Source organism: Rhinatrema bivittatum, chromosome 10, assembly GCF_901001135.1.
Source record: "Rhinatrema bivittatum chromosome 10, aRhiBiv1.1, whole genome shotgun sequence".
Lineage (NCBI taxonomy): Eukaryota > Metazoa > Chordata > Amphibia > Gymnophiona > Rhinatrematidae > Rhinatrema > Rhinatrema bivittatum.
Window position 1 is genome coordinate 55,097,963 of NC_042624.1, and position 26,067 is coordinate 55,124,029.

A 26,067-nucleotide genomic window follows, 5' to 3' on the forward strand; every position below is an offset into this window, starting at 1 on the left:
GGCCCCCTGGAATGAGGGCCATGGTGACCATCGTGTGCCATGGATTCCTTCAATGCCAGCTGGTGCTATGGGTGCCACAGACACTATTAATGCTGTTGAGCAGTTTGGGTGCCGTTGAGCACAGTGGCATGGATGTCATCAATGCCATCACTACCAATGAGTGCTATGGGCATTAGACACCATCGATGGCGGCTATCAAGTGCTGGGGGTGCCATTGGCACCCCAGGTACTGTTTAGTACCTGGGGTGCCATTGACTCTGTCAGGTGCCAGAGGCACAAACTAGCACTCTGAGAGAGGGATGCCATGGACACCATTGAAAGACCTGGTTCCACTACTGCCATCTAGCGCCGGGAGCATCATTGAGCCCCATGGACACTGGTGAGCATCATGGAGGCCCTCGACACTGTTGGGCACCAGGGTTTCCCTTGATGCCATTGAGCACTAGGAGTGCCATCATGTACCTAGGTTGCTGTTGGGCATTGCCATGGATACAGGTGCCATGGACACTATCAAGCACCGTGAGCATCCTGGATGCCATTGGAATTGGTACCATGATCACTGAGCACCATGATCATCACTGAGTGCCTGGGTTGCTGTTGGGCTCCATGGGCACAGTAGAGCGCCATGGATGATGCCATGCGCGGACAAAGTCTGGGGACACTTTCTACGTCGAATGCCATACAAAGAAAATAAGCATGTGAGTGACCATGTAAGACCTGTGAGCAACTCTCCGAAATGTATGAGTGACTACTCTCACGCTCAGCTTAGAAGGAGCTATGGTTGCCACTGGCAGGGTTTCATCTATGCCTCTGATCTCCATGCACACCGCTGGGGCACTACCATTGCAATTGGCACTGTAGAGTGCCTGCATAATGTGGGCAGCGGCATTGCCAACACAACAGCTATGGTGTCGTCGACACCCACGGCGATGATCGCACCTGGGTGCTGTAGACTCCTTGCATGCCCTTCCTACCCATTGTATGTGGTAGGTGCTGAATAGGGTGTTGCCAGGGCACACCATCACCACGCATACCAAGATATACCTTAAATTCTGATCTGCTTAAGCCAGGTGCATCATTGGAGCAGCTCTTGACCACTATCAGGAGCTGGCAGCAGGTGGTGCTACAGATGCCTCCTAGAACTTTCATGTGTCTGGCACCCAAGATTGCTATATGACACCAATGGCAACACCTCACACAGTCCTCCACCATCCATGCATGCATGTTACTGTCTGCTTAGTGGAGTACTGCTTTTACACGATGCAGATTCGGCTTAGGAGCAGCATAGTTACTAGGTGCCCATTGGCATATATGTGTGTGTGTGTGTGTACTGCTTGTGCTGGAAGGCATCAGATACCTGTGTACTGCAGTTGCCAGTGCACTGGGATGTCTTGTATGAGAATTTATTCCTATTCATTCTTATTATTCCCCCTTATTGACTTTTGCTCTGGATCCCCTTCAGGGGGAGCCTCCAGGGCACATTCCTTTTCTGTGCGTGGCTCCAACCGGGATGATGATGATGATACAGCCCTTCATTTCCATAAATTGGTGCAGCAACATGGACTACCTGGATCACTTTCTCTGTACTTTCCTGCACCTGATTGCCATGCTGGCCCTAGTGTCCAACTAGGCAGCCACCAGCAACTTTGTGTTGCCAACAGAACCTTTTATAGGTCGGCAATTGTGCCCCACTCTCATCTGGGGAGTAGGAGAGTTTCTGCAGTCAAACCAATTCAGTTGAACACTGTGCTTCCCCTGCCTTGAGGATGAGAAGTCTGACTATTGGCTTTCAAGAGGTGCCCTCAGTAGATTCCCTCTTGGTGCCTTGTTTTCTACTCAGAGATGGTGGTTGGGTTTTTTTTTGTTTTGTTTTTGTTTTTCCCACCTCATCCTCCTAATTGGCTTAGCCTCTGAGTGGCTGTCACTCCATTTTTGCACAGGATCCGAAGGTCGTCCATCGGGATCTCTTACTCCACTGTTGCAATGCTGTGCAGTGGAGACGCTTTGTGGCAGGGGATGAGCTACCCAGATCAGGACTCCTCATGGAGTCAGGGATTCCCTGTCCTGGAAATCTGCTTCTCAGTAGAAGATGATTCCTCTCACATGGGTAGACGTCCTCTTTGGATACCTGCTGAGCACAATGTGCATAGCTCACTTCGTGCCACTCCTACATCTTGGTGGTGAGTTTGGATGGCACTCAACCTCTTGAGGGGGGAGGCTTCTCCTCCTATTTCATCAGTGACATGTCTGCCTTCTGATAGCTTGCCAAATCTAAGGCAGCTTGGGTTGGAGGTGGAGGATCTCACAAAAGCGGCTCCCCAACTATATTGTAGTCCCTTTTAGAGGTGACCCTGTCAGATGTGTGTGTTGGCTGATGAGGCAGTCCCTATCCATGCAGATATTTCCAATTGTATGCCATGACATTATCAGGTGGAACAATGGGTTATCTTGAGCCATAGGTTTCATACCTCTGCTTGGTTGGTGGGCTTTTTGCTCTGCTGATCACACTGCTTCTTTGGTACCTTCAGGGTTCCCAGATTAGAGAGAAGGTCCTCCTTCCACAGGGGCTGCCTCTTGCAGAATTCCTGTTTTTTGCTCTTGGCAGAGGTTTACAGACTTTTTCAGGTTGTTCTCACCCTGCTTGGGGCTAGGACCTTTTTCAATATATGTTGCCTGAGGTTTACTGGGTGGAGAATGGGCTATGCAGAGACAACTCCCTGCTGGGATTGGCGGTGGGGGGGGGGGGATGTCAAATGGTTGGGAAGCCCCCCCACCTGTATTTTCTACAGCCTGAAGGCTATTTCCCTTGTCCTGCAGCCCATGGGTTTGTCTCTTGTGGTGTTCACTTTTGACTATGAGATAGTCCAAGAGGAAGCCAGGGGGCATATGGGAGTGGTTGTTAGTTTATCCTTCCCCTGCTTTGGCCAGATCCCTGACCAAGGTGCTTCCTTTTTGCTTAACTTCCCCTGGTGGTGCAGTACATAGTTTAGCTGAGTTTCAGACCTTGCTCACTATCCTGCTTAGCGTCTTGGCATGGGGCTCCCAGGGGAGGAGTAGCCCTTCATGCCTCGGCACTTGGGGTTTTTATCCAATCTGACCTTGTAGGTCAGATCTTGTACTTGTAGTTTGGCGGGTGAGGTCTGCTGTAGACTCTGCTTCTTGCCGCTTCTTCTCTGGGTGGACATTTGGATTCCATGCTCACTGTTCCTTTTGGGCATACCCAATCTGTCTTTCTGCTGGGCTGTCTATTCCCAGCAGGCTTTCGGTTGTCTTGTGACACCAAAGACAAAAAACCCCCCAGTCTTGATCCAAAAGTTATTTTTTGTCTTGTACTTAATTTGTGCCTTTGCCTGTATCAGAGGGGTCCTAGGCCTACTGGTGCTAGTCAGAGTTCACTGTTTAGAAGCTCTGACTCTATTGGTTTTTGTGAGGCTCAGTGGACTTTTTGCTCTGTGCTTGCATTACGTCTCTGCCTTTGGATATCTTGCTGTGTATCGTACCAGTTTTTTTGAAGTGAAAAAACAAACTTTTCCCTCTTAGAGCCCTTATAGGTCGGCTGCTTCACTGAAAAATGTTTTAGGCAGCCCACCTATAAGGGTAGTCCTCACCCATGTGTGGACTACCCTTATAGGTCGGCTGCCATCCTGCTTGTCCTTGGAGAAAGCAGAGTTGCGTACCTATAACAGATGTTCTCAGAGGACAACAGGATGCGAATCCTCAGACTGCCCTTCCACCTCCTCTGGGAGTTTGTTTTTCTATGTATCTGCTATCTCATGGACTGAGGGTCTCTGCTTGAGAGACAGGAAGGTGGCTATAGCTGCACATGCTCAGTAGAGCATGCTGAAAGCTCTAGAGTCTTTAAAATCAAAGTTCTGTGCCAGGCTGTATTGAATGATATCACCCATGTGGGAGGACTGACATCCTACTGTCCTTGAAGGACACCTGTTACAGGTAAGTAACTGTTCTCTCTAAGTGAACAGAAAATGATACCATCTCTGTATGGTATGAAGTTAAACTTACAAAATTACTAATCATTTGTAGATTTTAACAGATTAAATATAACTCAGTGGTGAATATGGCATGTGCAGAAGTTTGGGCACCCTTCCAGTTGATTCATTATGCCCTGTTTTAAAAAGTTAAGGTCCCAATAGGTTGGTTGACTTGTCTTAACCTAATTGAAGGCTTAACAATTCCTTGGTTGAATAAATACTATGACCCTTCTAATCTCTCAGGTTGTGATTGTTGAAAGTAGACAGAACAATAACCATGGGTTCCTCTAATCAACATCTGTCTGAGCATTTGAAAATGAAGATGTAGCTCTTACAAAAGGAAGGCTATACAAAAAATATCTCCAAATGCTTCCAACTAGGAATTTCAGCTGTCACACATTAAGAATTGGAAGTTACATGAAAACTGCTGAAGTCAAAGCAAGATCTGGAGGCCAAGATAAATCTCTGCTTGAACAGCCTGAAAAAAAGGTCAAATCTGAAAAAACGAACCCACAGATCACTGCGAACAACCTGCTGAAAAATGGAGTAGTTGTCCCTAGGTCCTCTTGGCTCAAGATCACCAAAAAAGTTGCTGAGCTAACCTGCCCATTGACCACAAAAGTCCTTCACACTAACGCGGACAACAGGAAACCCTGGTACACACCAGAACTAAAAGCTCTCAAACAAAAACTAAGGAGCAGTGAACACACCTGGCGTAAAAATCCGACATCAACAAACCAGGCCACATATAAATCTCTCGTGCACCAATACAGGATCTCCATTCTCCGAGCAAAAAAAAGACTTCTTCTCACAGAAAATCCACCACTTCAGCCGCGACACGAAAGCTTTATTCTCTTACGTCTCAATCCTCACCAAACCCTCTCGCGCGACTATTCCGGATGATCAAGCGGCCAGCAAAGCCTCAGAGCTCGCCTCATACTTCAAGAAAAAAATCTCCAATCTGACAGCACCTTTAATGACCAACAAGGGGCTTCCTCCTCTCCCCCCCCCCCCACCCCTACAATACATCTCGACAACAGACCACAAGCCTGGAATCCTTCGAGCCTACCTCCTCCTTAGAAATAGAAAACGTATTAAAGAAGCTCAAACCATCATCCCACCCCTCGGATGCGCTCCCTTCAAACCTTCTCATCTCCATCCCAAAAACTATTGCCAAGCCAATTGCTGAAATTATCAACTGCTCCTTAACTCATGGCCGGGCTCCAGACCCCCTGAAACTTGCCATCCTAAAACCACTATTAAAAAAACCAAACTTGCCTCCTGACGCTTATAGGTGGGCTGCCTAATCTCCAAAATCTTGGAAAAAATAGTTAATAAGCAACTGTCTAATACCTAGACGAAAACAATATCCTAGCCCCTTCTCAGTATGGCTTCCTTAAATCTCTTAATACAGAAGCCCTCCTAATCTCTCTAACAGACACCATCCTTCTCAATCTCGACAATAAACAACCTTGACTGATCATACTCCTCGACTTATCAGCTGCATTTGACACTGTGAACCACTCTATCCTTCTAGATCGGCTATCCGACATCGGCATTAAAGGCACCGCACTGAACTGGTTCAAGTCTTTCCTCAAAAACAGATTCTACAAGGTAAAAATCAACAATAAAGAATCTCAACCCGTCAGCTCATCCCTGGGAGTTCCACAAGGCTCCTCCTTATCCCCTACCCTTTTCAACATCTACCTTCTTCCGCTCTGCCAGCTCCTTTCCAACCTAACACTAACTCACTACATATATGCCGATGATGTGCAAATTCTTATTCCGATTACAGACTCCCTTCACAAAACCCTCTGCTTCTAGAACAATTGCCTTCAATCAACCACCTGCTCTCAAGCCTCAACCTCATCCTTAACACTAATAAGACCGAACGCCTCCTCATCTCTCAGGATGCCAATCATATTACTGCTAACAATCGGCTTCCCATAATGCAACCTCCTCTATCCACCCAAGTAAGAAACCTCGGAATCATCATGGATAATCAGCTAAACCTAAAAAAAATGTATCCACAACACCACGAAGGACTGTTTCTTTAAATTACAAGTCCTAAAACAGATGAGACCGCTCCTCCACTTCCAAGATTACCGCACAGTTCTCCAAGCAATCATTTTCTCAAAAATTGACTATTGCAATGCGCTTCTGATCGGGCTCCCAGCAAATACCATCAAACCCTTACAGATGTTACAGTACGCCACAGCAAGGATTCTGACTAAGACCAATAAAAGAGACCATATCACACCCATCCTGCAGAATTTGCATTGGCTCCCAATCGAATTCAGAATTATGTACAAAGTCTTCATGGTCCTACACAAAGCCATCCACAATACTGCTCCACTGGACCTTAATATCCCACTTTGTCCGCACTTACCCTCCAGACCGGTAAGATCTGCCTACAGAGACACACTCGTTCCCCCCCCCCCCCCCCCCTCCTTACAAAAGGCACATTAAGGAAACACACTCTTTCCACAACTGGCCCGCAGCAGTGGAATGCTCTCCCACCAGAACTTTGGCGCGAACAATGCCAGATTACCTTAAAAAAAAAAAAAAGACTCAAAACCTGGCTGTTTGAGCAAGCTTTCCCTTAATTCATCCGTTCCTTCCAGCTCCGCTCTTCAGAAGATTAGTTCCATATTCAGGTACCCTATGTACAAGACACTTTCAATTTCTCAGGTTCCCTAGACACAAGACTCTTTTCAGTTTTTAGGTACCCTAGGTACAGTCAATTTGTTCAACTCTTTAGCCTCGGGCTCTCCGGAAGAGCCCATCTTCTATTGCCTGGTTGATCCCAGTTAATGTATCCCTTGTTGTGATGTAATGCATTCTTACATGCCAGTTCACGTTCTAATGTAAACCGAAGTGATGTGTAATTTTATACATCAATATTGGTATATAAAAATGCTAAAACAAAAAAACAAAAAACCCTACCCTTCAACTGTTAAACACGGGCGTGGATCTGCTATTCTTTGGGGTTGTGTGGTAGTCAGTGGCACAACATTGTGCAGGAAGAATAGAAACTAATGTCCCACAGTTAGTAAAGAAATTGTAGCTGAAGAGTGGCTATTTCAGCTTGGCAACAATCTGAAACATATCTCAATATCAACCATAAAGTACTCACAGGAAAGAAAGATGAAGATCTTGGAATGGCATTCAGTCTCTAGACTTTAATATTGAAAATCTGTGGGGGGTGCAGGCAAGAAGACACGAATATTTCTGAGCTGGAAGACTTGTGCAAGAGGAGAATTCCAAAAGCAAGAATCGAAAGACTCTTAGCTGTCTACAGGAAATGTTTAGAAGCTGTTTCTGTGAAAGGAGATGTTGCAAAGTGCTGACTTTGCACATGCCATTCTTGATGTTTTTGTTGTTTTCAATCTGTTAATCAACAAATGGTAATTTTGCATTAAAAATTGCAGAAAGATATCATTATGTTCAACTTTGCACCATGTACCAGTTGTCAACTTCTGTTCATTTGGAGCAGGGGGGTGGCCAACTCCAGTTCTCGAGAGCCACAAGCAGGCTAGGTAAATGAGAGATCTGCGTACAATGGAGGCAGTGCATGCAAATCTATCTCATGCATATGTTAATTGAAATAGTTTGGCCAGGGCTTGCTAAACTTTTATACGTAGCTATATCTCTATTTTTCCTCAGTATTAAGGGTACCTGGTTAGTCATCCGTTTTCACGACCCAGGCAGCATGTATGAGGGTGTGCCTGTTTTGTGGTGTTGCTGGTATGTGTGTGTTTAAGTAAATGCATGGCTGTATATTCTGAACAACCCTCGGGTAGGAAGCTGAGACTTAGCACACCAATAGTCCAAGTATTCAAAGTGCAAATCTGAAAAATAAAATATAAGTTTCTGGGAGGTATCTGATAAGAATGAGCCCCCCAGTATGTGAGCTTTTTTTTTTTTCTAACTGAATTGGATTAGATTGTGTATTAGGAGTTTGGATGGATGGGTGATTCTGATTTAAAAAAAAATCAGATTTCTGATATTTTTTAAATTGAGTATTTCAAAAGTTTAGCATGTTAGCTTTTGATTTTTAACCCTGTAATATATACACTTAATTGATTGGTTGTGTGTTTTTTTTGTTTGTTTTTTTTTTTTTTTAAATCCTCTCACCACATCAAACTACACCAAAGGAGAAATCAGCTGTAGAAGCAAGAGAGAAGTGTGCTTGATTATAAGTGTGAAAACAGTTTCAGTATTCTTAGTTATCTCAAATTTCCAAAAGCCGGAAGCAAATGAATTATAGTCTGAGGGTGCGTGCATGTACATGTGTGAACAAACACAGTGCTGTGCCCCTTTCACCCTGTCCAAATTCTGAGAACTGGCACCTACTACACAAATATTATATATGAATGTGCTCTCGCCACACTCTATCGTGCACTTTACAGTTATTGTAGTTCATATATATCCATGCAAAAATGCAAGCAATTCGATAGACCCTGACTTTTTCTAAGCTGAAACTAGGTTTCTGTCACTATTTTTTTTTTCTTTCTCTTTTAGGAACACCCGAGTTTTGCCATTTACGATGGAGTAGGCTCGGGCCTGGATTGCCTGTTTCATTCTTGTCTAAACACAGCAAAAGAAATGCAGAGGGAGCTTCTTAAGTGTTATTCACAAACTGAGGTACAATGGGGGGAAAATAAGCTCCTAGGCTGTTATTACCCAACCAAATGTTTTATCACAGTGGCATATTTTCCCCTACCACAGACTGGGCTTTCACTGTAGGTGCTTATTTTTGCCGTCACCATTTCTAGTCCCTTTCAGGGAGGCATTTGGTATGCACTTCGGGGAAATCTTGAAAGCCTTTTGTGAGCATAAACAGGTTTATGTGCATAAATGGCTTGTTATAAAATTGAGAACAATCTCCATAAAATACTTAAAGCAGACACCTTCTGTTCAAAACCAAGCACAAAACAAAAGTGAAAAATCCAGCAGCTAATAAGAACTTGGTATCTGAATTAGATCATGCTATATATGATCCGCTGTCTCTTGCCCACAATGGGCTATAGACAGCATCATAGAGGAGCACTTTAAGTCAAATCATTTATCAGTTCTGTTAGCTACCTCGCACAACTCTTATCTAAAGCTTCTCCTCAGTAAATCAAAACTTACAGAACTACATGATCACAAAAATGTTTGTCAAGGATCCAAAACATACTTATTGAAAAACTGGGCATTCAGGTCACTTCCCCGTCATCCGTTTCAGTGTATAGAGTGCTCCTGCTTATAACATGCCTGACACAGCCAGTGTTTTGGCAGATAAACTGTCTTCCTCAAGGGTCCAAACAATGTCGCTAGAATGAAAGCACAAGAATCAGCACAAACAAGGTTAAAAGCAAAACACATCTCTATTCCACACACCATACAATACTAAAACCTTTCTTCAGTCAGCTTACCCTTAGCATTTCAGAATGGTGGGATCCTTAGAAAACACCAATGGCACAGCCGCAGAATAAAGAGATCAGCTGCCACCAAAAGCCAATCAGAAACAAACCTACAAAATTAGAATGAACTTACCAAAACACAATTTTATTTAGTCCATCTGGTTATACCTAATTTGTAGTTCCATTTCTGACACTGTCTAAACAGTAAAGTGTTGATTACTCCCACAAGTGTGTGTGCAAGGCTTTTTTCAAAACTACTTGTTTGCTCGCCATTCTTCTGAAGAGTTGAGATTTTTGGTGTTCAACTAATGGAGCTTTTTTTTTTTTCTGACAACTGTTCTATGATCTGTGTCCGCAGTACTTTTGTGTGTTAAAAAAAATAAAAATAAAAACAAAAGCCCTATGTGCGCCGAAGCTGAGAGAATCGCGTAGATTTTTAAATGCATGCGCGTACGCATATATCTCCTGGTATGGGCACACAATATTTTATTGCAAAATGGCGGGACATGGGAGTGGTCTGGATGGAGCATGGTCATTCCTAGATTTCTCAATGAAATCTGTGCGTAAGTATCTTTACGCAGAAGCACACACTGGGGTCCCCTGCCATGTAACTTTACTTCTGCTATGGATGGTGTGTAAGTCCTGAAACAAAACTAAAAGAGGTTAGCGGGATCTTAAGGCTTGGGAGTAACAGGGTAAAAGGAGGCTAGTTAACTAGGGGAATTAGGAAGGTCCTATCCTTTATCTGGTCAAACTGGGGAAACCAGTAATTGCGTCTGTGCAAGTCTACTAAAATCCCCCCCACTTAGGTGGTAGAGGTGGCATTGAGCGCACTTGCACGCATCCATATAAAATTATGCACATACAGCCTATTTTATACCATGCGTGCATATATGCGTATTTGTTATAATATGGCCATGTCCTTTGGCGCGAGCCAGCATACGAGCATACATAGGCACCTGTGTGGCTGTCTAAAGGTTACTGTCCCTGTCTTACCCAAATAAATCAATTTAAAAGGACACTTTATCTAGTCAGACTAGTGCAGACAAATGGGTTATGTTGACCGAGCAGATAGACTTATTGTTGACACCCTTTATATACACCTATGCTGACACCAGCCTGCCAGCTGTGGACTCTGGCCTGGTAGGTTGAACAGTAAAGTTTGTAATAGCTCCTGAGATGAGTCAAGTACTCACTTCCTTATCTTAACAGGGTCCTTTTGGTATGTGAAGAGAGAGAAACAGCTCTAGAGGTGAAAGCCTTGCATTCACTCCCACTGAGCATGCCAAGTCCAGGAGGTCTTTGGGGCTGAGATTACTCTCTCTTCCCCTCCTCCTTGTTTTTCTCCCCGTCTTCCCCTACCACCACCCCACATTCATGGTTTTTTCTTGGCTATCCTTAAGGGTGATGTATCTTTTTTTTTTTTTTTTTTTTTAAATTTTGAGCTGATATTTTTGTGTAAAACAGAGTTGTTAAAAAAAAAAAAAAAAAAAAAAAAAAAAAATCAAATCAAGTGAGGCTGTTGTAAGATCATAATTTCGCCACAGCTATGCAACTCCTTTTTCTTATGGGAGCAATTGAGATGATTTTTTTTTATTGGGTTTACACATTAGAAGAAGATCAAATAAACACCCAAATATTTCAATAAATGCCCTCTGTCCCTACCCACGAGCACAGCATATTACTTCAGTATATTCATAAGTCCTGCCGCACCGATCTACAATAAATTAAATATTTACATACAAATCTAAAGCCATCAAGAAAAGGAAAAAGTGTAGATTGAGATGACTTTTATACATGTAGGGGAAAAACAGGAAGTATAACTACAACTCGCTGCCTTTTATTCAATAATACAATCTCTTTTTTTCTATTTTTTAAACATTGACTGAAGTTTCTCATGAAAAATGTCCTTTTTAAGGACTGGTGCAGCTTTTCCTTCTAAGTATCTTAGCCCTCACCTTTTGGAAAGCCGTAACTTACTCACCCTTCCCATGTGTTCTCGTATTCACGCTTTCTCTCTTGCTCTTTTTCTGACACTCAGTAACAATTCACACTTGTGTTTTACTCTTTTACACACATGCATCTCATCTTCTCAAATACACATCCTAGATCCATGTATAAATATGTATCTTTAAACTGCTCAGGTATCTCATGCATGATTTGTCCATAATGAATGTGCAAAGCACCAGGTAAGAACTGTAGAAAGAGGTCCATCTATTGAATACAAAGTACATCATGGATTTCACGTGCATCTCTCCCTTGCGCTATGTGCGCACCTCTGTTTATGGGTTATTGCTCATATCTATTTTACAGAAACTGATTTTTGTTTTCTAGTTTGTAAGTAAATATTTTTTTTTGTTTATATACCTAGTGTGTGTTGTCAAACAAAATGTGAACCCTTAGCTGTCTCCTTGGAGTCTAAGGAGAGATAAGAGAGGGGGGCCTTTACTCCTCCTCATCTTGTGGCTGCTCCTGCACTAAATCTGGAAGAGCTAACTTTGACAGTGTACCTTACTAGTGGCTCCTGTCAGAGTGGCATTAGTCTTTTTATTGTGGCTAGCTGTGTTGTCTTTATGGCTGCCAATCTTGCCTACACTTTTCTGGTATATCCAATATACCTGTAATGTTCATGAGTCAACTGGCACCTATGGTCTGGGATTAGATCAGGACCTCTGAGTTGGCAGCAAAATAATGGCAGTCCTGTCCCTATCCAGATACCTTCCTTTCTCCATCCCCCTACACATGGCATGCAACTTTGAGAGGTTGTCATGTTTTCCTAGGTAGTGTAAAGTGGATAATGTCTCTTTACAGTTGTAAAGAGGAGAGGTGTTTAAAGGAATATACTTTTATGATGTACTGTCCTAGTCATAAAGGAGAGAGGACAATGCAAAGTGTGCAGTAAAGATGAGACGATATCTTTGTTTTTTCATTAGTACAATTGTCATCTTTCCCAAACTTTTGTAGATCAGTCACTATAATTTCAGTATAGATATGGCAGTGTTTTCTCAATCAAAAACAGATTTCTATTTATTTTTTATTTTCCCCAAGTTTACCTCTGGAGTTGGTATGCATAAGATTTTTTTTTATTTTTTTATTTTTATGCTTTTGTAAGCCATTCAAATGAGGCTTTGTTTACTGAAGTTTAGACAAACATTTTTCAACTTCTACCTTTGATAGAACTGACTGCCCAGTTCTGAATGTTGATAACGAAGGAGGAGTAACTCTTAATATTAGAAGTGGCAGATAAAGTTGGATTTAAAAAACCCCCCCCCCCCCCCCCCCCCAAAACTTCAAGTTTTTAGGAGTATTAATAGCTTGCACAGAGTACTTTTAATACAGAACTTAAACTTTTTACCAGGCCACTAGAAGTTTTTAAGATCAGTCACAGGGAGTATGGTATGTACTTTCTATCAGACAAAGACTTCTCTAATTTAGAGAGCACCTTTTCTGTGTACGGGTACCAGTCTTAGGGAGTGTTACCAGAAGCAATTAATTGCAAACCATCACTTCTAAAGATTTAATAATCTTTCTGAATTTAATGTGTTTCAGCAGGCATTTGATGTATGAGGGTCAAAGTGCAGTCAATTTGAATTGGTGAGGGCACTGTCGAGCTGCAGGGTTTAAGTTTCATGATTTGTTTAATACGTTTGTGTTTATGCTCATGAGTTATGCATTGTTTAGATATTTAAGCAAAATAAACAAGGGCGAGGAGGAGGAGGAGTAAGATTCACAGCGAGTCTTCTCCTATATTTAAACTTCAGAAATTTGCATTACCGGTTTTGAAACCTTTATTTGCCTTATGCATAATCATATGGCTTGCTTACATAATGTTCTATAAAGAACAATATTTTTTTGTAAATTTTCTATGCAAATAACCAGAACATTAAAATAAGTCATAAGTTCATCACCCCGGCATGGTTTGCGTTTTGAAACTGTTTCTGCATCAGGGGGTCATCAGCATTACTGTATATTCATACGTTCCCATTCTCCAGTTGTTTCTGTCCTTTATTTCCTGGCTACCCTAGCCCCCAAGTTCATTCTCCCTGTTATTTGTATCTGCGCTTCGGCCTTCCTGTTATATGGTTATGTTCAGTTAACCCCTAAGTTTGATGTAAACCGGCCTGATATGAAGCTTGTCATGAAGTTCGGTATAGAAAAATGTTAAATAAAATAAATAAATAGTTTACACATTAAACTTAGCTAGAAATAAAAAAAAAATTGTTACCTATAGAATAATATAGGTGATCAGTAGTCTTTTCACCCGTTCTTATCAACATACCGCAACCATTTAAACAGCATCTAATGTCAGTTTGGCATCAAATCTCAAACCAGAAATATCCCTAGTCCGTTACAGATTTATATACTAAAGTATTTTTCCAAAAAAATTATATGAAGATTCAAATGATCGCGTACCACTTAATCTTCAGATTGAATCCATATGGCATAACTATTTAGAAAAGATCCAAAATTTTTCATATATGTTTAATCGTGACTCCCAACCACCCCCTCTTGGCGACTCAATTTGCTCTAATATGCCCCAATGTAGATCTTCAAGTAAATGGTTGTTCTCCAATAATTCACTAAGGGGGCTTGTTCTCTCTTAGTGGTAAGACAGATCTTGTGTTCTATTAAAGTCCAGGGTTCCTTTTATTTCTACCTATGTATACCTTACTGCACAAGCATAAATAGTTATGCCATATGGATTAAATTTGAAGATTAAGTGGTACCAGGGATATTTCCGGTTTGAGATTTGGTGCCAAACTGACATTAGACGCTGTTTGGTTGCGGTATGTTGGTAAGAACGGGTGAAATAAGACTACTGATCACCTATATTATTCTATAGGTAACTATATTTTTTTATTTCTAGCTAAGTATAATGTGTAAACTATTTACTAAGAATGATGGCCCCCTGATGCAGAAACAGTTTCAAAACGCAAACCATGCCGGGGTGATGGACTTATGACTTATTTTAATGTTCTGGTTATTTGCATAGAAAATTTACAAAAAACATATTGTTCTTTATAGAACATTATGTAAAATCAGTTTGTCTATGAACATTGGGGCAAAAAATTATTGTGGCGTTAATTTTAAAGCAAAACTGAAAGCATTGCTGAAACAGCCTTGCTCTAACCAGCTTGGGCAGCAGACTCACAGAACCACCAGGGGGCAATTAGATCTTTTGAGGGCTGTACTCGGCCAGAATACAGGAAATGCTAAAGCTTCTTGTGTCCAGCTAAGTAAAAGGTTTAACATAGGAAGCCAATCTGGGGGAGGCTATTGTCAAACGCAATAGCAGATATCCTGAGAGCAACCTTGACCAAGGGTAACTGTTTAACTCCCACCCACCCCTTAGGTTGGGTTTCTGATATAATCTGCCTGAATACATAATTTGTCAACTATATAGGCTGGTAATTTGGTAATTCCTTAAGTGTTATCCATCAAATTTACCAAAATGAGGACTATCCAATGCAACTGTTGTGGTGCCTTTATATTGAGGGCAATCATATGGAAACTTAAGGCTTGCCCCATTTGTTCAGAACTCTCTACCTTGGAAAAGGAGCTGGCTGAAGTTAAATCTGAATTAGCTTCAATAAAGTCTCAGCCACTTTACATTATTCAGGAATTAATTTCCCATTACCGCAGAATAACCAGAAGTCAAGGAAAAAGATTTACTGTGGGCTCAGGTAGGTAGGATAAGACCTGTGACCCACAGACACCCGTTATTGATAGCTGAGCAGCCCACAATGCTACCCCCCCCCCCCTCACTCACACAGGGCATTAAGAAACTCAAAAACAGTATTACAGTGGGCTCTGGTAGAATTAGACCTGTGATCCGGAGACACACACTGTATCAAGTGCAACAAGTACAAAATGCCGTCTCTGTATTAAATACTGAAGAAGTTCTTGAGAAAAAGATTGAAGTGTTATCTGAAAAGAGAGAAGAAACCCAATGCATACAGAGATTCCAGATCAGAAACCAAAGAAAAAAGCTCACTGTGATGGATGACTCTGTCATCAAAGGCACTAATATTTTCCCTTGCACAAATGCAAAGGGAAAAATGGATAACAAAACTCAACTAAAGAGGTCACAAAAGGAGTCCAGGAACAGCAGTAACCTGAACGAAGAAAGCTGGAAAGCTATGAGCACAAATGCTCGTAGTTTGGGCAATAAAATCCCAGATCTGCAAGTCCTAATGGTGGAGGCGGACTTGGACGTTGTTGCTGTCACAGAAACGTGGTTTATGGAATCTCATGACTGGGATATGGGAATACCGGGCTATAACTTAAGGAAGGACAGAGAGGATAGGAAAGGGGAAGGAGTGGCTCTTTACGTCAGAAACAATATCCAAGCATCTGAGCTGCAAGGAAGATGGGGCAACGAAGAAGCACTATGGGCCGACCTAAAAAAAAGATGGGGCATCCATTTTTATTGGCGTGGTTTACAGGCCTCCAAACCAAAAGGAAAAGCTGGACAGAGATCTGGTTGAAGACATCCAAAAGATAGGAAAGAAGGGAGAAGTGATCATTGGAGACTTTAATATGCCAGATGTAGACTGGAGAATCCCATCTGTAGAATCTAATAATAGTAGAGAAATAGTGGATGCCCTGCAAGTAGCTTTTCAAACAAATGGTAATGGAACCCACGAGAGAAGGAGCTATACTCTACTTAGTGCTCACTAATGGAGATATTGTCTCTGTCCAGGTGGGCGCCCACCTCAACACCAGTGATCATCAAACGGTATGGTTTAATATCACAAAAAGGATACGTAAAAGAAGCACAAAGACCCAAGTTTTGCAGTTCAAAAACACGGACTTTGATGAAATGGGGAAGTACCTGGAGGAAGAACTAAAAGGCTGGGAGAACGAGAGATGTGGATCAACAGTGGACCAATCTAAAAGGAGCAATTACCGAGGCAACTAATCTATGTTAGGTTTCATTTTTCTTTTGCTTTTCTTTACTTTTCTATCTGGTTCTCAAAAGAGGTGGCTGACAAAATAAAGGCTAAAAGAACAGCATTCGAGAAATATAAAAGATACCAAAGGGAGGAGCACAAAGAAGAATATCTAGTAGAACTGAGGGAGACTAAGAAATTAATCAAGACAGCAAAAGGTCAAGCGGAAGAGAGGATTGCCAAGGAGGTAAAGAGAGGTGACATTTTTCAGATACATCAGAGAAAGGAGAAAAGTTCAAAGTGGTATAGTGAAATTGAAAGGTGGAAAGGATCAATGTGTGGAGAGAAGAAATGGCAGAAATATTAAACGAATACTTCAGTTCTGTGTTCACTAAAGAGGACCCTGGAGAAGGACAGTCACTAGTTAACAAGAAATTGGAGGGGGAGTGCAGTAGATGTAACTCCATTTACAGTAGAAAATGTATGGGAAGAGCTGGAGAAACTGAAAGTGGACAAAGCCATGGGGCCTGATGAAGTTCATCCCAGGATACTGAGGGAGCTCAGAGATGTGCTGGCGGGTTCGCTGTGTGACCTGTTCAATAGATCCCTAAAACGGGAGGGGTGCCGAGTGATTGGAGAAGAGCGATGGTGGTCCTGCTTCACAAGAGTGGGAACAGAGAAGAGGCTGGTAACTACAGACCAGTTAGCCTCACTTTGGTGGTGGGAAAAGTAATGGAGTTACTGTTGAAAGAGAGAATAGTGAACTATCTACAGTCGGGAGAATTGCTGGACCAGGCAGCATGGATTCACCAGGGGAAGATCCTGTCAGACAAATCTGATTGACTTTTTTGACTGGGTAACCAAGGAATTGGATCAAGGAAGAGCACTTGATGTCATCTACTTAGATTTCAGCAAAGCTTTTGATATGGTCCCGCACAGGAGACTGGTGAATAAAATGAGAAGCTTTGGAGTGAGTGCCGAGGTGGTGGCCTGGATTGCAAACTGGTTGACTGACAGAAGACAATGTGTGATGGTAAATGGAACTCTTTCTGAAGAGTGGTTTTAAGCGGTGTACCGCAAGGATCGGTGTTGGGACCGGTCCTGTTCAATTTCTTTGCGCGACATTGCGGACGGGATAAAAGGTAAGGTTTTGTCTTTTTGCGGATGACACTAAGATCTGCAACAGAGTGGACACACCGGAAGGAGTGGAGAGAATGAGACTGGATTTAAGGAAGCCGGAAGAGTGGTTGAAGATATGGCAGCTGAGATTCAATGCCAAGAAGTGCAGAGTCATGCATAAGGGGAGTGGAAACCTGAATGAACTGTATTCGATGGGGGGAGAATGGCTGATGTGCATGGAGCAGGAGAGAGACCTTGGGGTGATTGTTTCGCTGACTTCAGATCATTAGACACTGTGACAAGGCGATTAGCTAAAGCCAGAAGAATGCTGGGCTGCATAGAGAGAGGAATATAGAGTAAGAAAAGGGAAGTAATTATCCCCTTGTACAGGTCCTGGGTGAGGCCTCACCTGGAGTACTATGTTCAGTTCTGGAGACTCTATCTCCAAAGAGACAGAGATAAGATGGAGGCGGTCCAGAGAAGGGCGACCAAAAAGGTGGATGGTCTTCATCAAATGACTTATGAGGAGAGATTGAAGAATCTAAATATGTACACCCTGGAGGAAAGGGAGAGCAGAGGTGATATGATACAAACTTTCAGATACTTGAAAGGTTTTAATGATCCAAAGACAACGACAAACCTTTTCCGTCGGGGAAAAATCAGCAGAACCTGGGGTCATGATTTGAAGCTCCAGGGAGGAAGACTCAGAACCAATGTCTGGAAGTATTTCTTCACAGAGAGGGTGGTGGATGCCTGCAATAACCTTCTGGAGGAAGTGGTGAAGACCTGAACTGTGAAGGACTTCAAAGCGGCGTGGGATAAACACTGTGGATCTATAAAGTCTAGAGGATGTGAATGAAGAGTGGGTGGCTTGCGGGAATGACGGCTACTACCTGGAGATAATACCCTTATTCAATAAACATACACACGGTTAATGCGACTCCAACATTGCTCTAAGCTTAAACGGCAAGAGGAAATGTGGAAAAAAGGATTTGCATTCACAAAAAAGCAGGGAGTAGCTTGCTTGTTACGGAGGTTACTACCCCAAACCAAATAAGCCTGATACTTCACTTTCAATGCATATCCAGCATAACTCTCTGCTTCAACGGCAGGTGGAAGGAAGAAAAGTGGATCTATATACAGACAACAACCAACAAGGACTGAATTACATAGTCTGGGTAAACAAATAAGCATGGGTGTAGCTTGCTTATTGCGGCAGTTACTACCCCTAACTAAGCTAGATATTTCACTTAGATGCAGTTCCGCTCTCTACATTAATGGTGGGGGTGGAAGGGAAATAGAACCAAAAGGTTACTAAAAGCCAAGAGTAACAGATAAGTATGAGAGAAAAAAAAGTGTGAAACTTGCTGGGTAGACTGGATGGGCTGTTTGGTCTTCTCCTGCCATCATTTCTATGTTTCTCTTTAAGCAACCCATGTGATTATGCATAAGGCAATAAAGGTTTCAAAACCGGTAACGCTATTATGATGGCAAATTTCTGAAGTTTAAATATAGGGGAAGACTCACTGTGAATGTTTTACATATTTATGCTACATTTTTTAGTATTGGCTGTGTTATGTATATGTTTATTTATGGAAATTATGAATTTGCTTTGTAAATTGCCTAGTTATTTGGTAGGTGATTTAGAAATTTTTAAAATAAAATGAGGGTCATGCATACTTGTAATTAAGCTGATAAAAGAATATATGCTGTGATTATCCGCAGAAGTCTACACAGCAGCATAAAGGGAGGTTTCATTTTACTTTCCTAAGATACACAGGGCCAGTGAGCAATGTATTTTGTTGGGTGCACAGACTGACAGATTTAAGAAGTAAAGTCAGGGCTTGGCCACTTTGAGCTTTAATTCGCAGATTTCAAAGTTGTATGTAAACCAAGGATACTCGCTTTTGTCACAAAAACTATAAATCTCCTAAAAGATTCCTCCCCATTTTTTGTGTGGCTTAATAAATCTGGTTCAGTAAGTAAACAGCTGAACGACTTTAACATCTGTCTGGCATGCTTGGTTATTGTACAGTGGCTCTGAAATTGAGATTTTCATTCTGCGCTTTGAATAGCATATTCCATGAAAGAATAATTACAATCTGTTCTAGTTTCAGAAACAGATAAAGAATAATGCCATCTTTTTAACAGTATTTCTTCAAGACAGCATGGCAGCATGTCTAAAGGTAAGGAAATTAGATGTATATGTATGTAGGGGTGTGTGTGTGTATATAACATCAAATAGCACTATTCTCTATAGCAAATATATTTTGTGTACCATTTCATATACTGTATATAATGAGCCAGATATAAAAGCTGTAACTTTGTGTTGTGATGAAACTGCTGCATTGAACAGTGTAAGCAAATATTGGATTTGTATATTCTTTGCTTTATATTCTGTATCGGTGTGTGCTGCCCATCTCGTCCATTTCCCTTGTATTTCTAAAGCCTGATATTTTGTAGTACATAGCTTTAAGATGCAGAACATATTTAATTTTTTTTCAATCTAAATACTATATTAATTAGATGTTGCAGCTTTGTTACATGAAGCTAACATAGGGTGTACAAGTGGTGAAACAGTGCCCTGATACTGAGGGAGCTCAGATGTGCTGCCAGGTCTGCTGAAAGATTTGTTCAATAGATCCCTGGAAATGGGAGTGGTGCCTTGTGACTGGAGAAGAGCTGTGGTGGTCCCATTTCACAAGAGTGGCAGCAGAGAGGAGGCTGGAAACTAAAGGCCGGTTAGCCTCACTTCAGTGGTGGGAAAATTAATGGAGATGTTGCCGAAGGAAAGCATAGTGAACTAACTACAAACTGGTGGGTTGCTGGACCCAAGGCAACATGAAAGGTCCTGTCAGACAAATATGATTGTCTTTGATTGGGTGACTAGAGCATTGGATCGAAGAGAAGTGATCAATGTGATTTACTTGTATCTCAGCAAAGCTTTTGATATAGTCCTGCATAGGAGGCTTGTGAATACACTGGGAAACTTAGGGTCCATCAAGCCCAGCATCCTGTTTCCAACAGAGGCCAAACTAGGTCATAAGAACCTGGCAAGTACCCAAACATCAAGAAGATCCCATGTTCCCTTCTTTCTTTCTCATGCATTCCAATCCTAAGGTAAAGGGGCCCTGCCAGATGGTTCAAAAAGGTCAGTGGAATGTGACCTATAGGTAACTCAATAATACAGGTTTCCTTAGGGCCTTACAGACTTGCACCCAAAATTCAGTGGTTTAATTTTTCAGAAAAGACAGAGCTTAATAGAAAAGAGAAGGTAAAAAGCTTAACAAATCCTAAATATGCTGTATATATTCACAATTTATACACCCAGGTCAGTGGTTCAACGTCCGGGGGCCTAACTGACCCTGACCCGTAATACCGAAATACTTCACATTTTCAATTCCTGTTTAATACAAATACTCTTCTGGAAGAGGTGATGACGTTGAAAACAGTAAACTAATTCAAAAAGGCATGGGATAAACGCTGTGGATCCCTCTAAAGACCAGAGTTGGGAGGGTGCATGGTGTGGCAGCTACAACCCCTAACAAAAGGCACGGGTGTTCCTACCTTTTATCCAATTACCTTGCATGATTTGATGCAATGGCAGCATCCCTTTCCACTTTGGTGGTGGGGGGAAAAAAGGGGAATTGGATTCAGACAGCTAAGACTGGGCCCTGACGCTTATGGTCCAGGGTACTGATACGCAGACATTAGGGGAAAAATCCCAGGGCAGCTTCTATGGCCAAGTCCCAAAAGCAAAACACGTTCAAGCAGCATCTTATGAATCATCGAGCAGGCTACTCACCCTGTAAAAATCTTGCTAGCAGTAATTTTTCTTTTGGATCTGACAATTGCTTGGTTTTGATTGTTAATATTGCTACCTTTAACATAAGGCTTGGGGGTAACCTGCTTGAAGCGGCAGTTACTTGCTGGGCAGACTGGATGGACTATTTGGTCTTTTTCTGCTGTCATTACTATATGATGTGCTCCCAGACAACGACTTGGCCTTGAGCCATTTTATAAAAGAGAAATTGTATCTCTTGATTAGATCCTGCTCAGGAACTGCTTATTTCATAGTCTATGTTCTGTAGTCAGTGTGTTCATAAATGAGATTTCTTTCTTTAAATAATGGATTGCTAAATTGGAGAGATCCTAAGGGCATTGAATCCAGAGTATTGTTGTTCAGTTAGCAGTCAAGCTTTTTCTTTTTAAGGGATTCATTTTTAGGTAGCGTTTCAATTTGACAATATGACAAACTAGATGATATGAAACAACTGCAATATCAAAAGAAAAACCTTAGTGTGGAATGCATGTGTTTTGTGTCAAATAGAGATCTTTGTGTATAATTTGTATCTTAAATGACTGTTTGTCTCAGAAACTGTGGCTCAAGACTTCTGAGGCAGAGGGACGTGCACCTTCCCATCCACTTGTCCCCCTTCCCATTAACTTAAGCTCACCCATTCACTGACCCGCCTACTATAGCTTTCCTTCCCCCGTAATAGTTACCCTACAGGACCCTCCTATACTTACCTGTCTTGTAGCAGGTCTCTGTGACTTCAGCAGGTTCACCTGAGGACACTGACTTCAGATGACCCATTGTCATTTTAAAAATGGCTGTAGGGAAAGAAAGGAGGAACAGTACAACAAGACAGAAAAGTATAGGAGGGTTCTGAAGGGTTCCTATAAATGAGGGGGAAGGGTAGGATAATGGATGAGTGTGTTAAATAGTACAGCAGTCCTGGGTGTGGGGGTCCCCAAATTGAGAAATGAGTCTGTAGCTGGCTTTTTTTTTTTTTTTTTTTTTTTTTTAACTTCTATTTACTTTTTATAGAAGTAAATAGAAATTAAAACATCACTTTCAGGGTTGAAATAAAGCTTCAGTGCTAAAACTAATGTAAAAAAAGAACTCATGCAATGTATTAGAATGGAAAATGTGTTAAGATTAGCACACTTTTTTTTTCCTGTTTAGCAAGATGTGGCTTTGGGATGGATGAGTAGGTGAAGTAATGTTCTTTGATCACCTATTCATGACAGGAGAAATAAAACCTCAACTTGTGGGCTGTGGAGGCCAATATGCCAAAAACACTGAGCATCCAAGTGAGGGTCCTGATTTCAGCTGATCTCTGGCTCCTGAAAGTGGGTACCTAAAATGGAGTATCTAAATGTAGGCCTGCTATTCACACTCCTATCTTTAGGCCTCTTAGTCAATGCCTGAACTCCAGAAAACGGAATATTTTGTTGATTATCCTGGTAGGTTTTAATTTTAGAGAGAAACTTTCTACTGCTCATATGGGAACGATGATAGTAACATTGTGAACCTAGAATTTCAAGTAAATAGTTTGGTTGTTAAAAACAGGTTGATATGAGGACTCAGTTGAGAAAAGAATCCAGGTGTCAGGACCTAAAGAAGATATCACGCCTTGCTGAGGAACTCTTGAAATTAAACCACTGTGTTGATCAAGTGCATCAGATAGTTGTGTCTACATTAAAAGGTAATTATCTAAACATCTTTGTCACCTGAATGATAGAAGAACATTTTAGTGTTTTCTGTAAAGTTTGGCTTTTTTCTTTTTTGATTTCCATTTTTATTACCAAATCCTTCCAAGCTACAGTTTTGTCACAGACTGTTAACTTTCACCAACAATGTTGCCTTCAGAGACTTCATCCTGCAGTTAGGTCATACTGTAATTTGCGGATAGCAAATATTAAGCTCTTCACGAAAGGGTACTGACAGAATGTAGTAAACGCATAAAATGTAGAATATGATTTGGAGATGTAGCATTATGGTTTCCACTAAAGCAGTGTTTGCATACTTCTAAATTTTGTTTGCCCAACAGCTTTGAGATGAAGTAAATGATTCAGATTTGTCAGGGTGATAGGTGAACAAAGCTGTATGATAATCAACCAGTTTGAGTTATGAAGATCAACTCTGTAGCACCTGCTTAAAGGGGAATGGTAGTTGCATTCTGTCTTATAACTTTCTGACAGTAAGGTGGATCAAATTTTGGACAAAATGCATGCCTGGCTGATCATCCCTGGTTCGATCTGAGTTGGGTCTCTTTGACTTCCCAAGTTGGCTGGGGATGGAGATGCTGGAAAAGCAGTATTCCCCTTCCCCTCTACACCCACAACATCTAGGTATGTTGTGGGCAGGGGCAGTGAGGAGTAGGGATATAAAATGGAGGGAAATGTCTGCAGGTAGTTGCAAATTTAAAGCTTATGGTGTCAGATCCTAGCCTTGGTTCCAGTTGAGTTGAAAGTGCAAGGGAGCAGGAGGAAGCTGCCGGGTCAATAATAAAAATTATCCCCAGGAATTAAGAGGTATGCCAAAATTCTCAGTGCAGAGAAGTCTCAGAAGGTAGATGTTTCTCCAACTTTTTCTTCTGGTCATGTTTGTCTCCAGTTGCTGAACTCTGTGTAAGCAGGATGTGCCAGTGCTAATAATGACTAAATCCCTGCATTGTTTTTCCCCACAGAGACGTACAAGGATTGTAATCTGCTAATGCGTCATTTGGATAATCTGTGTACCTCTGCAGGGCAGATCAATGAGAATGCCAACTTGTTTACTTTTTTGATGGAAAACGTTAAAACCTCAAAAACTTTGATAGAAACAGCAGAATTGAACTCTTTGACCAAAGCACTAATCGGAAGTTTTGAACCTGAGGAAGATTTGAAACAATTAGAACCTCAGTACACGTGCTCGCAAAGAAATAAGGACTTGAGGAAAGACAGTAGAACTGATGCATCTACTTGGAAACAAGCTATTGTGCCAAAACGTATTTATACCTTGCAAGCACAGACTGCAAATTCCATGTGGTGTTCAGCCAGTGGAATACAGTGGGTTTAATTTGCTGCTAGCATTACTGCACTAGTGATTGTCACACTCCCAGGTAAACTGTGCAAATCTTTGTCATCTTCAATGGTTTTACAATTCAGTACTTATCTTTTTTGAAGCATGGCAAATTCTGATGGGATGTTCTTGGTGTAACCCTAATAGTGGTGTATCTAGTGGGAGAAAAGTGGAGGATTATGCACGACTGTGGAGGAACAGATGTTTAACTCCCAAGGCAAGCCTGCAAATCCTCGATACCTATGATGCTATTTTAAAATGTTCCCCCTAAGAAAATGACTGAATGATGTATGTAAAGTTTGCATTTGTTGACATCTGCCAAGAAATCCCACATGCAGGAATCTATCTCTATGTAAATCATAGTAATATGTGGTTTAGTACTTGTCAGCCATGATGTCAGTGAAATAGATTAATATGTCACTGTTCTTTTTCATGGGTGGGGCAATAAAAAAAAATGGGTGGGGCAATAAAAAAAAAATAAAAAGCATATGCTTTTGAAAGTGATTATCACCTTTTTTTTTTTTTCTTTAAATATCTCAACATTGTTGTTTCTCAGGCTTGCCAAGATCTGGTATGTGCTTTTTTAGTAGAATTTTCACGGTATCTTCCAAAAGCAATGGACGAGCCACAGAATTCTGTAAGACTTATGCATTTATAAAGAATAAAGGAAAATAAAACAATATCCTAATTCCTCTGTGTAGATCTATGGTGTGAACACAGTTTGGGGTAGATTTTTAAAAAGGAGCGCACAGGTGTACATGTGTGCATGCAGGGTAGCGCGCACACATGTATGCCTGACTTTATAATATGCGTGCGCGTGTTGTAAAATCCGGGGTTGGCGCACGCAAGGGAGTGCACAATTGTGCACCGGGCGCGCGCTGAGCCCACTCAGAGCCGCACTGCCTTCCCCCTACCTTTTGACTTCTTATTTTTTTTTATTGCAAAACCTACTTCAGCCGGCCAACTGCCGGCGCACGATCCCTGGCACAGTGGCAAATGGATTTGCGTGCATAACCTTTTTAAAATCTGGCCCTTTGAGCATTGTATGCAGTTCTGGTCACTCCATCTCAAGAAAGAGAAACTAGAACTAGAAAAGGTAGAGAGAAGGGTGGCAGCAATGACAAAGGGGAAGGGAAGGCTCCTTTATGAAGAGAGGCTAAACAGATTAGGGTTCTTCATTTTGGAGAAGACAACTGAGAAGGAGATACGAGATTTTTTAATAAAATCATGAGTGGAGTGGAACAAGTAAATAGGGAACGGTTATTTACCCTTTCTAATAGGACTAAGACTAGGGGACACTCCATGAAACTATCAGATTTTAAACACTGGAGAAAGTATTTATTTTTCCCTCTCTGCACAATTAAGTTGTGGAATCTGCTAGAGGATGTGGTCAAGGCATCTAGCATAGCTTGGTTTAAAAAGGGTTTGGACAAGTTCCTGAAGGAAAAATCCATAAAAAGTTATTAGCCAGGTGGTCTTTGGGGGAAATCCATAGTTTATCCCTTGGAGTGAATAAGGAATTGAATTTACTCTTTGGGATGTGCTGGGTCCTTCCTAATGACCTGGATTGGCCACTTGTCAGACAGAATGCTGAAGTTCTTTGTGAGTTTCTAGAATCTGCTTTACCTGTCTTTTTGGGGAGTGTGAACTTGGTAATAAGATGGTTGGGTCAGTCTTTTTTATTCCGCGGGTGTGTGTGTGTGGGGGGGGGTTCCTTTCAAAAAGGTGGCTAAGAAGCAGAGTAGGGGTGCAGGAGGATAGGATAGATTGGGGGGGGGGGAGAGAGGTGAAATATTTGTTAAACACTC

At 41.7% G+C, this 26,067-nt stretch overlaps 1 protein-coding gene across 2 annotated transcripts in view; it reads left to right on the top strand.

Moving 5' to 3' along the window:
* The window catches only part of KIF14 (kinesin family member 14), a 132,892-nt gene extending 107,943 nt beyond the window's left edge, over positions 1–24,949 (top strand). For both annotated transcript variants that reach the window (XM_029618382.1, XM_029618384.1), the window contains exons 27-30: positions 8,514–8,636; positions 19,521–19,595; positions 22,766–22,901; positions 23,886–24,949. In XM_029618382.1, coding sequence (XP_029474242.1) covers positions 8,514–8,636; positions 19,521–19,595; positions 22,766–22,901; positions 23,886–24,256 — 705 coding nt within the window. In that variant the 3' untranslated portion in view covers positions 24,257–24,949. The remainder of the gene's footprint in view (positions 1–8,513; positions 8,637–19,520; positions 19,596–22,765; positions 22,902–23,885) is intronic.
* The last annotated feature ends 1,118 nt before the right edge of the window (positions 24,950–26,067 follow it).